Raw genomic sequence first — 12,088 nt, 5'->3', positions numbered from 1 at the left:
CTTTGTGTGCCACACCAGACAACTACTCCATCTCTCCAACCAAGGTTATTTGAAGGAGAGGTTCTCTAAAACTCAAGATACATTCACCAGCCCCCCACCACCAAAAAAAAAATGTTTGTGAAATTCAAAGACTCGGCCCCTAAAATCCTCCCATGGAAAGCATCTTCCATTACTGTTTTAATCCATCAAAGATTTTAGTTCACCTTCAGAAAAGGAACTCTGTTTCTAAATTATCCAAATTTAGATATGGCACAGACTATTTTAACAACTGATTCTAATATCCTAAAATTAGGTAATTTGCCAAACAAAAGCTTACCTTTCCTGAAACAGATTCTCCATCATAGAAGAGATAGTGTTTTTCTACTTTGCCATCTTCAGTTTTCATTTCTGCCATTTTCCTAGTTTCCCCATCATTAAGGGCAACATCGATCTCACAAATAGGACCAAAAAAGCCTCCAAGAAAACTCTGAAACAAAATTAAAATGCTCATTATTATCATGTTTAGCCAGTGACTACATTTTGAAATTCAAACTTAATTAAAATACTTTAATCTATGAGTTAAAAAGTATTAAACTCTACATGAAAACCAAAATGAAGGGCTTGCCTCATACACACATGCATCCAATCCACAGCACTGCCAACAAATCAAAGCAACAGCCTGAACTGAGCACCGTGCACACACACTGTTAACATTGTAGTTGGCACAATTTGGAGAATAGATTTCTTGTTATAATTTTTACCACCAAAATGAAAAAAGAACTTGAACATGCTGTAGGTTCTGTCATTTCCTCAGGTTACCTACATAATCATCAAATACTAACTTATCAAAAATGTAGGAAGTCAATTTCTTACATCCAAGGCTGCATCTTTTAGTTGACCTTTCAGAGGCTCTCCATCAGAGAAAAAATTGCATAATCTAAATTACCCTCCAAGCTCCAGAGTCATCACAGTGAACTAATTACCATGAATCTCTGCTCTATCAGGTCTGGACAGAATGTTACAACATGTAAGATTTTGGAGTAAACTTGGCAGTAACTAACATTAGAGGCTACAAATATTTCCAAAGAAAATATATAAGCACTGTAACTTCAGATAACTGCTTCCCAATGACAAAGCATTCTAGCTAGCAATACAGCAACTTATAACAAGCAGACATTGATGCTAACATCTAGATACAGCCATGGACTGTGTGATCACTGACACCAATGTTCTAATATTTAAAATGTAAGAGTGACAGCCTCACATCACACTAGCCTGTTTCCTCTCTCACATGTGCTTTGATGGGGTTCTTCTGTGTTGCTTGATGGCAGGTAGGCCCACTGGCACACCCCTCACACCAGTACCTTCATCCCCCCTTTCTACTGTTCTGCACACAAAAAACAAAACCAAAAAGAAAAGAAAACAAAAAAACACTGAAGTGGCCTTTTAGAAACATTCATCTGATCATGATGTTAAGTAAAATAATCTCAAAAAGACAAATACTGCAAAATTCTCATATACAGAATCTATAAATTACATGTACACACAGGCATGTCACGAAAGTTGAGAGGAAATATTTGGAGAAGAGAAGGAGACTAGTAAGGAAAGGAGGGGAATGATGACAAAGGAGAGTCAAGGGGGATACAAATATAAGCAAAGTATAATGATACCTAAGTATGGAAATGTCATAATGGGAACTGGGGGGAAGACCTGAGTTCAGATACCCAGTACCCTTATGAGAAAAAAAAAAAGCTATGAGTGTGCCTGCTTGTATCCATATCCTTAGACTTATGTGTGCATACACACACACACACACTACACACACCCCTCAGAAATAAAATGTCATAATAAAATTCTAATAAAATAAAAACCAATCTGATCATACCACTTCTTTTAAATATTACAACAAACTAGAGAGCTTATAAACCAGAACTACTTCAGAGAGTAGTCTGGGATCAGAGAAAAGGCTCATTGAGTGTATGTGCCTGCAACCAAGTCTTATATCTCAGTCTAATCCCTAAAAGCCATATGACAGGAGAAAAGCAACACCTTTTGAATTCCACACATGCATTGTGGCATGTACATACACAAGCATGCACATACAATAAATGATGGCATATGTTTCTTTCATTTAAAAAATGTATTTTGGAGCCAGGCATTGGTGACACATGCCTTTAATCCCAGCACTAGGGAGGCAGAGGCAGGCGGATCTCTTGTGAGTTCAAGGCCAGTCTGGTCTACAGAGTGAGTTCCAGGAAGCTACACAGAGAAACCCTGTCTCGAAAACAAAACAAAACAAAACAAAACAAAAATGTATTTTGGCAGCTGACCATGGTGGTGAATGCCTACAATCTCAGCACTGAGGAAGCTGAGGCAGGAGGCTTACCACAAGTTCAAGGCAGCCTAGGCTATGTAGTGAGTTCCAGGAAAGCCTAGGCTACAGAATAAGACTTGTCTAAAAACAGAAGCAAACAACAACAAAGAACCTACAAAGCTCAGAGAAACTGAGGTGCTAATATCTGTATTACACATAAGTAATATATATTGGGTTGTTTTGTTGTGTTTTGTTTTTGAGTCAGAGTCTCACCATGTAGCCCAGGATGACCTCAAAAATCAAGGGACCCACCTATCTCTGCCCCTTTAATGCTAGTATTAAAGGGATTTGCCATTGTGCCCAACCCAGGTGCTAATAATATTTTATTTGAGCTCTTGATGTTCACCTTGTGGCATTCATCAGTTTGTACAATTCTTTTCTTTTTCATTTATTTTATTGTGTATGAGAGTGTTTAGGCACTGAAGTCTGTGCACCATGTGTAGGCATGCCAGGTGCCTACAAAGCCAACAAGAAGGCATCAGATCCCCTGGGAATACAGTTTACATACACAGTTGTGAGCCATCATGTGGGTGCTGGGAATTGAACCTGGGTTCTCTGGAAGTGTAGCCAGTGCTCTTAACTGCTGAGCCATTGCTCCAGCCCCAATCAATATGTAAAACATGTAAGATAAGGTGACTTGAAATATGTTATTTTGAACACACATACAATATATTCTCTGATGTAGTTTAGGCAGACCTACTGGCTCTCCAGATACAAGAGCCTCAAATGATGGAAGTAATTTCTGCAGAAGAAATTCATCAGATTTACCCCTCTCCCCCCTTGTCTTAGAGCCAGGCAAAGTACAATAACCTGACTCACTCACCCTTTGGTGACTGACTCATCTCTGTACGGGCTTTACCTGATACCCTAATGCAAACTGGATTCTACAAGCTTTGGTTTCCTGACTGAGGAGGTAAATGACTCCTGTTCTGAGCTGTGCATTTACTCTGCCAGGCCAGACATTTCTCCTTTGCTTACTACTGAAAATAAAACCTAAAAGCAGTTTATAGTATTTTAAACAAGGTCCTCAAATACCTGTGGAGTGTTAATTTTCAATACACACACCATTCTAAGAATAGAAAATAAGTGAGTATGAACTAGAAAAAGGACTGAAATCTGTAACTGTTGGTGAAACAAGCCCTTCCTTAGAAAGTCAGGATTAGTGAGGTAGCAAAGTCTAAGTCTGGAACTCACTAAGCATCTGCCCTGTCTAAGGACAGATAATGACAGTAAACAATCTAAGGAGCATCCTAAGATTATGTAGGTCACAGATGATACAAAGACCAAATTGTTTTCATCATTCTCATATTAACAAGAGAGCCCCCCCCTCCCCTCTCCTCTTCTGCAACCCCCCCCCCCCCGTTTTTCGAGATAGGTTTTCTCTGTGTGGTCCTAACTGATCTGGAATTCATTCTGTAGACCAGACTGGGCTCCAACTCAGAGATCAACTTTTTCTGACTCCTGAGTGCTGGGATTAAAGACTTTCGGCACCACCGCCTTCTTTATATCCTCATTTTTGTTGTTGTTGTTTTTTGTTTGTGTTTGTTTTCTATGGATGTTTGGCCTGTATTTTTGTCTGTTCACCACTGTGTGTGCCTCATCCCTGTAGAGGTCGAGAGAGGGCATCAAATCCTCTGAACAGGAGTCACAAGTAGCTGTGAGCCACGGTGTGAGCTGTGAGCACTGGGAATCAAATCCAGGTCCTCTGTAAAAGAGCATCCTGTGCCTTAACCGCTGAGCCATCTCTCCAGCCCCAACAAAAGGAACAATTTCAAGTAAATAACTACAAACTAGTATTTCTGACATGCTCCAAAGACCAGTGCACAGTAAACAAACAAATAAAATAATGTTTAAAAATTAACTTTCTGTTTTAAATTTTGAGTTTGTTGTTTCTGATTTTGCTAAAAAAGATAAAACCATCGCAGAAAGAAAATTGCTGTATGTGTCTTTGAAGCATGTCAAAAATACTGATGCCCTCTCTTGACCTCTACAGGGATGAGGGACACATATGACATCATGTATGTGCAGATCAAAACTGACTGGTTACCTGATATTTAGCAAATATCCACTATGTGCAACTCACTGAGGGCAGCAAAGGGTATTGGCAGCTACTGGCAGGAAGAAAACTGACAAGAGTGGGGAAAGATGCAAGGAGTTGCCCATTTTAAACAGAGAAACCAGGTCAGATAGGCTAAACACAGAACTGGGTGGTGAAAACAACACGGCGGGACTGCCCTTCCCATAGTGCCAACATTAGCTCACATACAAAAGGCAGGCAAAGAAAGTAAAATTAATTTCCTCCCCTAATTGTATACTCCCCAAAGCTATTTAAAGGAAAATTACGACTAGAAAACTATGAAAGCTGTTTTACATATGAAATATGGCAACTTTTCCCCCACATTTACATTCTATATAACATGCAGAATGGTCTTTCCGATTTGAAATCTGACATTTAAAGATACAAATTAAATACTATTTTAACAAAATTAAATTGCCACTAAAACCACCAAAACACACAAGTAGACACAGTTTTAGACTACTTTGCAATATAAGGCAGGAGAGATGGCTCAGAGGTTAAGAGCAGTGGTTGTTTTCCACAGGACCCAGGTTCAGATTGCCACCATCCACATGGCAGCTCACAACTGTCTATAACTACAATTGCAGCATACCTGAGGTCTTCTTAAAGCCCTCTCAGGCAGCCAACAAGCATGTGGTGACAAGACATACATTCAGGAAAACACAGAAAATAATAAATTAATGTTTAACAAAAACAATTTTCAGAATAAACAAGAGGTCTTATTAAGCCATTATTTTTAAAACTTAGAAATTACCAGAGATAAAAATAAATACAAAACCATATTACACTATTTATATCTAGGACTTAAAAGTGAATCTCTGTGAGTTTGAGACCAGCCTGGTCTCAAACAAGAACTAGTTCCAGGACAGGCTCCAAAGTCACAGAGAAACTGTGTCTTGAAAACCAAAAACCAAAAACCAAAAAAAAAAAAAAAAAAAAAAAAAAAAGAGTACAAACCTATAATCTCAGGTGAGCAATTCACTAAGAGGCTAGCCTGATCTACACAAAAGGTAACAAGGCCAGCCAAGGCTACAGAAAAAATTAGATATATTTGTAAACTGTGTTGTGTGTGTGTGGTTAGAGGACAACTCTTGGGGTACCTTTTCTCTTCCACATATACGGAACACAGGTTATCAGGCTTGATGGCAAGAACTTTCCCAACTGAGCATTTTCACTGGCTCTTATTTTTCAATAGACTAGAAAACAATTATAACTGGGAAGATTCAGTCTTTTTGTTGGGTTTTTTGGTTTGGTTTGGTTTTGGTTTTTGGTTTTCAGAACAGAGTTACTCTGTGTAGCCCTAGCTGTTCTGGAATTCTCTCTGTAACCAGGCTGGTCTCCAATTCAGGTCTGCCTGCCTCTGCCTCCTGAAGGCTGAGATCAAATGGGTACATGACTGCCTCCTGGCTCAGAACATCCTTTTAAAAGCTTTGTACAGCATATGCAGAAGAGAAAAGATAAATAGCACATTAACGAGTTAACTGCTATTACTTTAAAATCCTCCAAAAAATTATAAATACCTTCTATTGAACATATTTACACAGGCCAAAAAAAAAAAAAAAAAAAAAATCTGGGTAAAGAGCATGTTTTCACCCAGACTTGCTTTGGGATGCTTTACTTCAAGATACACACCGGAGATGTGGAGGACCACATAACTATTATCCAAGTGCAGCCCAAACTAACCAGAAACCTATAGAGCAACTCTTACCTCTATTTCCCACACAAGCATGTACCTCCATGCCTGACTCTCAGTTATTTTTGTCTTATTTTTACTTATTTGTTTGAAAGGGCAGCTCAAGTATGTCACAGCATACATTTGGATGTCAGAGGACACTTTCCAAAGTTGGTTTTCTCCTTCTGCCAAGTGGGTTCTGGGGACTGAACTTAGATCATGGGGCTTATGCTAACTTGCACCAACTTTTAAAATGTTTAAAAAAATTTTTTTTTGTTTTACATATATGAGTGCTTTGTACATATGGGCATCATGAGCATGCAGTGCCCTAGGAAGCCAGAAGACGGTGCTAGATCCCCTGAAACTGGAATTACATATAACTGTCAACTGCCATGTAGACATTGGTAATCAAGCTTGGACCCTGTGAGAACATAACTGATCCTCACCTGTGAGCATGTCTCCAGGTTCAGTCACCAGAATAATACACATCTGTCCTTTGGAGGATTTTTATTTTCCTTTGATGATTTTAGTTATTGGCATGGTTTGTTTAGTTGTTGTTTGGTTAGTTTTTTGAAGCCCAACAAGCACAAAGGATTTGAACATAGGGGCTGGAGAAAGAGATCAGTTGTGGGTATCTCTCTCTCTCTCCTCACTCTATAATTCTCTGAGACAAGGTTTCTATGTATAACAGCCCTGGCTGTCCAAGAACTAGTTTTGTAGACCAGACTAGCCTCAACTTAAAGGAGATGAGCCTGCCTCTGCTGGAATTAAAGGCCTGTGCCACCACTGCCCTACTACAATAGTGGATCATTTGGCTAACTGGTACACATATAGACACACTCATTTCTGGACAAATACAGACAATTAATATACTAATTCAAACTCTTAGGTCTTATGGGCTGCAGATGGGCTAATCCCCACCATCTCAGAACTTGAAAGCTTGAGTCAACAGAATTACCACACATTCAAGACCCATTTGGGCTACACACACAGGAAATATCAGGCCAACAAGGTCCACATTGCAAGACCTTGATTAAAAACAAAAATTAAGCTAAAAAAGAAAACACAAACACTAAAAAACAGAAGATGGAAAGAAAAGGAGTTGTGTCTTACTTAAAATCCCACTATTGACAAAATTACACGTGGATACCTAAAAATGTAACAAACTTTCTTGTCTCCCACTTAGGAAAATTCGCCTACTATGGGAAATGTAAAGAAAGAGAACTTGAGGGAAAGGAAAAACAATCAAAATATATATGAAAAAAAAATTTTCACTAAAGGGGAAAAAAGGGAAAAGGGACTCAGGGAACCCAAGGCTTCAACAATGTATTCACTGAGCCCACACACAATGAAACAGCAAATTCTCATACATACATGTGTGGCCATTTCAAGGTTTTAAAGCATATTTATAATTTCGCTTGTTTGGCCAATACCTTGAAAATAAAAATAAATTGCTCTTGCACACAACTAGAAGGACTACTTACAAATACAACCAAAAAGTTATAATCAAATTAAAGGGCAATGAAAGAAGGGTTCCCTAACATCCAAATAGTGCCTTCTTAGTTATTTCCATTTTAAACTAATTGTCCGAACAAACGGTTAACTGCTTAGTCTGTTGCTGCAAGGGAGCAGGCAGATAGCCTAGTGCTGTTTATCTGTCCCTGGGCTCACTCAAAATACGTGTTTAAGAAAACGCTCCCAGATGAACCTCCCTCTTGCCCCTCCCCCTACCTCTAGCGAAAGCAACACGATTTCTGACTTTTGAATTATTTAATCAAAGCGACGTTTTTAAAATAGACCCGGTTCGGTTATCTTGGTCTAAGCTAAAAGCCTCAAACAGTTTATCGGAACCGGTGAGCTTAGGGAGAGCAGGTGGCACCCTCAGGGTGTACCGGCTAAACAGGAGCCAAAGGAGCTCCGATCCAAAGCAGGCTGCGGGCACACAGTTAAACACTATCGTGCGCAGTGGTGCTCCCCATTAAGTGTGGTTAAGTTAAGTGCTCTGATCTTCCTCCCTCCCTAGCTCCCAAGGCATTGCAACATCCCAAAGCGCTAAGTTGTAGAAACCGCTTAGGGAAGGAAGGGGAAGGAAGTGAAACCAAGTGCTTAAATCGCTGTCTGGAGATAAGTGAGAGTCCCCGATCCCACACCCTTTCTCTTTTCCCCAATCCTAGTCTACAAATGCCAAAAGCCTCCACCGGGGTCATGAAATCCCAGACAGAAAGTCCCCACCCACATCCAGCTTAATGAAGAGAAGCGGACTCTATCGAGCTCGGGACGAGGAAGGTGGGAGCAGGTATGGCCAGAGTCCGGAACTGAGGGTCTGGGCACCGGCTGTCCTCGGCTACCTTGGAAGGCGAGGCCGCGGGGCTCCGGCTGGGCGGGCTGCGGGGGCCCAGCCACGGCCCCCAAAGCCGGTCGAGGAAGGCGGGCAGAGGCTCCGACATGACCAGGACAGTGCGACCGGCCGCAGGTGCTCAGGCCTGGCCGGGACAGGGCAGCGTCAGGCCTCACCGCTCTGCGCTCCTTCCTCGCAGGCTCGGAGCCGCGCTCGCCGTTGGAGTCCCGCCACGCGCACCGAGACCCCGCGGGAGACGGCCGCACAGACCGCCGCGCACTCACCATCGTCGCTGCCGCCGGGTCCCCCACTTCACTAGGCTTTTCCTCAGGAGAACTCCCAGCCTGGACGCCTGCGCCCCGCCGCCCGTCACGTGACCGTGGGCCACCAGCCGCACGTGACCACTCCTTTTCCTCTCCGCCCTCCTCCACTCCGGCCCCGCCCCAGGGAGGCCCGGCCCTGCGGGAAGGCCGTTTAGAGGCGGGGTTTCTTTGCTCCGCCCCTCAGTTGGGAGGCGTGGTCGCTGTGGGTGACGTCGGGTGGGAGGGATCGGAGAGCGATCTTCCAGTCCTTCAACTCAGGAGCGGTCACAAGATGAGCCTCGCGCTGCGGAACTCCTCCCCCCGGCACACCCATTTCTTCTTCCCTAGGAAGTCGGAGGGGCTCCGAAGGAAGCAAGCGTTTGTGCGGGACGCGTGTCCTTGCTGGCTTGCTGCGTTTCCGACCTTCGCACCTTATCTCACCTGAAGCGGTTTCCCGCTTCACCCGCTCTTTTGTTGGAGTTTCCGCCTCAAAGGAGACCAATAAGAAGGAAAACTAATCTTAAGAGCACACCTATTGCAGGACAGGGAGAGCTGATGACCCATCCCTACAAGCAGGAGAGGCTGGGCTCAGGAGCAAGTTCACAGAGTGTAAAACACGTGATCACAGCACTATCGTGGCGGCCTACAATATCTAAAGATGAATGAATAATTTTACGAAATCTTCGGAGCTGAACCTTTACTCAAATTCCGGGGGCGGGGCGGGGGGGGGGGAGAGGCATTCTCCCATCATAACAAAACTTAACTTGGGAAGCAGGAGTGTCAGTCAGGTCTGCAAGTCTAAAATGCTTAAAAGTTGATATGAGACTATGGTCTAATCGTGACAGAGTCCAAATACTGGAAATTAGCTGTTTCTCCACAAATTGTTTTGTGTTTTTTTTTTTTTTCAGACACGGTCTCGGGCTGGAGAGATGGCTCAGCGGTTGAGAGCACTGACTGCTCTTCCACAGGACCCTGCTTCAATTCCCAGCACCCACTACTACCATGGCAGCTCACTACTATCTGCAAATTCCAGTTCCAGGGGATCTGGCACCCTCAAACAGACATACATGCAGGCAAAACAGCAATGCACATGAAATAAAAATAAAATTATATATGGCTGGGCTAAGAATTTTTCCCCCTTTGGTTTTTTGAGACAGGCTTTCTCTGTATAACAGCTCTGGCTGTCCTGGAACTAGCTCTGTAGACCAGGCTGGTCTTGAACTCAGATCCACTTGCCTCTGCCTCCAAGTGCTGGGATTATTTTTTTTTTTTTTTTTTTTTTTTTTTTATGCATACATGTATCTCTGCAAGCCAGAAGAGGGCACCAGATCTCAATAGATGGTTGTGAGCCACCATGTGGTTGCTGGGAATTGAATTTAGCACCTCTGGAAGAGCAGGCAGTGCTCTTACCTCTGAGCCATCTCTCCAGCCTCCAGAAAATACTTTTAAAAGCAATTTCATATTAAAGAATTGAAGGATTATGATACTTATGTTTTGTTTTTTGTTTGTTTGTTTCTTTTTTTTTTTTTTTACAGATTTCCTGTTTTGTGTTTTGTTTGTTTGTTTGTTTTTAACAGTGTCTCACTTTGTAGCCCTGCCTGGCCTGGAACTCACTAGAGAGACCAGAATAGCCATGAACTCACCTGCCTCCCTTTAGGAAGTCCTGGGAATAAAGACCTGTGCCACCATGCCTGGCTTCTGTAAAACACTGATAACTCCTGGGATAGGTAATGATTTCAAAGGTTGCAATTGTACTGATGAGACTTAAGCCACTAATTGATCATCTGTTCCACAAAACAGTTCTAAAGAGGGGATGACTTTTCCCAGGTGATCATTTGGAAATGTTTGGGGGTATTTTTACTTGCCATCTAGGAGAATAGAACTACTGAGTATCTCATGGAGAGGGGCTGGGGACATAGCCTAACATTCCACAATAAACAGGGCACCCCCTTGCAACAAAGAAAGCCTGTCCAGAGGTTTGGGGTGTAGCTAGTGACAGAGCCTTAGGTTCAATCACCAATTCAACCACACACAGAAATAAAGAGAGAGAGAGAGAGAGAAACAGACAGACAGAGGAAGAAAATAAGGAAAGAAAGATATCTTTCACAAAATGCCACTAATGACAAGAATGAGAAACCCTGGTTCAGTACACATGATAGAAGACAGAACACCATAAGAAATAAATATATGAATATTTTAGACAGTGAGTGATATACTGAGACAATAGCATCAAACCGCTTCTGCACAACCATTCCCCCCTTGTCTCTGCTGTCTTAGCATTCCGTTTATAATTGTTATTGATTTGGGAGAAAACATGTATAATAAAAATGTATCACACTCATCTGTGTTTGCATCACCATATTGGGAATGGTCACAAATACTCCCAATGGTTTGGCCCTTGGCTAAAAAGGTGAACTATTAGGAGGAACCTCCCTAGATACCTGATGCCCTGTATCCTTTCAGCTTTGCAGCTGTCCCATCCCATGATCATCTCCATTACTCTGAGTGTAAGTCCTACTTTTGGCTCTCATCTCTTGGCATACATACATTGATTAAAGTGTCATGCTTAAAGTTCAGCGGGACTCTCACAATGGGAACAGTGCATGAGTCTTTTTGCCTGTATGCATGCATGTGCACCATGTGCACGCCTGGTGTCCATGGAAGCCAGAAAGTGACATCAGATCCCCTGCTGTGAGATGCCGTGTGAGTTCTGGGAACTTACCCGGGTCCACTGCAAGAGCAACCAGTGCACTTAACCACTGAGCCATTTCTCCAGACTCACAATAGCTTATGTACCTCAATATACACACATTTTAAAAGAAAATTATTTTAAACATAACTATTTCCTGGACTAGAAAAAGCAGTTCCCCCCACCCCTTTGGTTATATCTTTGCTTTAACGGAGTAACATTTGAAATTCAACAGACATATAGGAAAAGGCCAAGCACTGTGAGGCATTGAGACCACACTATGTGAAACTTGAGGTGTCAAGTCTCTAACTGTACAACCCACAACATTTTTAGATAAACAACATTTACTGCTTCTCCATCACATCTGATGGCCATGGCACAGCAGACGTCATCACTGTAAATCATGTCACATAGCCACTATAGGAGGTCACTGTTTCATTTTATTTCATTTTTTAATCATAAAAGGAGTATTTCTGTAATTCTCAATCTGACTTGAGTTCCTGGACACTATTTAGGTATGAAATACTGTTCATCAATTTTCTCTTCAAACTGAATTTTTAAAAACATGACTTTTAAAACTTGTAGTAATGACAGGGGTGTGAGTTAATTTCAATAATGTTGAATTAACACGCATACAAATGCAGATATTCTCTAGAG

The 12,088-nt window shown here is 42.0% G+C and overlaps 1 protein-coding gene across 6 annotated transcripts in view; it reads right to left on the bottom strand.

Annotated features, from left to right (window-relative positions):
- LOC127226091 (vacuolar protein sorting-associated protein 26A) overlaps window positions 1-12,088 on the bottom strand; it is a 59,088-nt gene that overhangs the window by 20,136 nt on the left and 26,864 nt on the right. For 4 of the 6 annotated variants that reach the window (XM_051189966.1, XM_051189941.1, XM_051189956.1 and 1 more), the window contains exon 2: window positions 317-466. In XM_051189966.1, the coding sequence (XP_051045923.1) occupies window positions 317-466 (150 nt within the window). Of the gene's footprint in view, window positions 1-316; window positions 467-8,450; window positions 8,590-8,724; window positions 8,880-12,088 lie in introns of those variants that run through there. The other 2 variants (XM_051189949.1, XM_051189931.1) reach the window with 2 other exon arrangements.

Source organism: Phodopus roborovskii, unplaced genomic scaffold (genome assembly GCF_943737965.1).
Source record: "Phodopus roborovskii unplaced genomic scaffold, PHOROB, whole genome shotgun sequence".
Lineage (NCBI taxonomy): Eukaryota > Metazoa > Chordata > Mammalia > Rodentia > Cricetidae > Phodopus > Phodopus roborovskii.
This window is presented reverse-complemented; position numbering and strand designations above follow the sequence as displayed.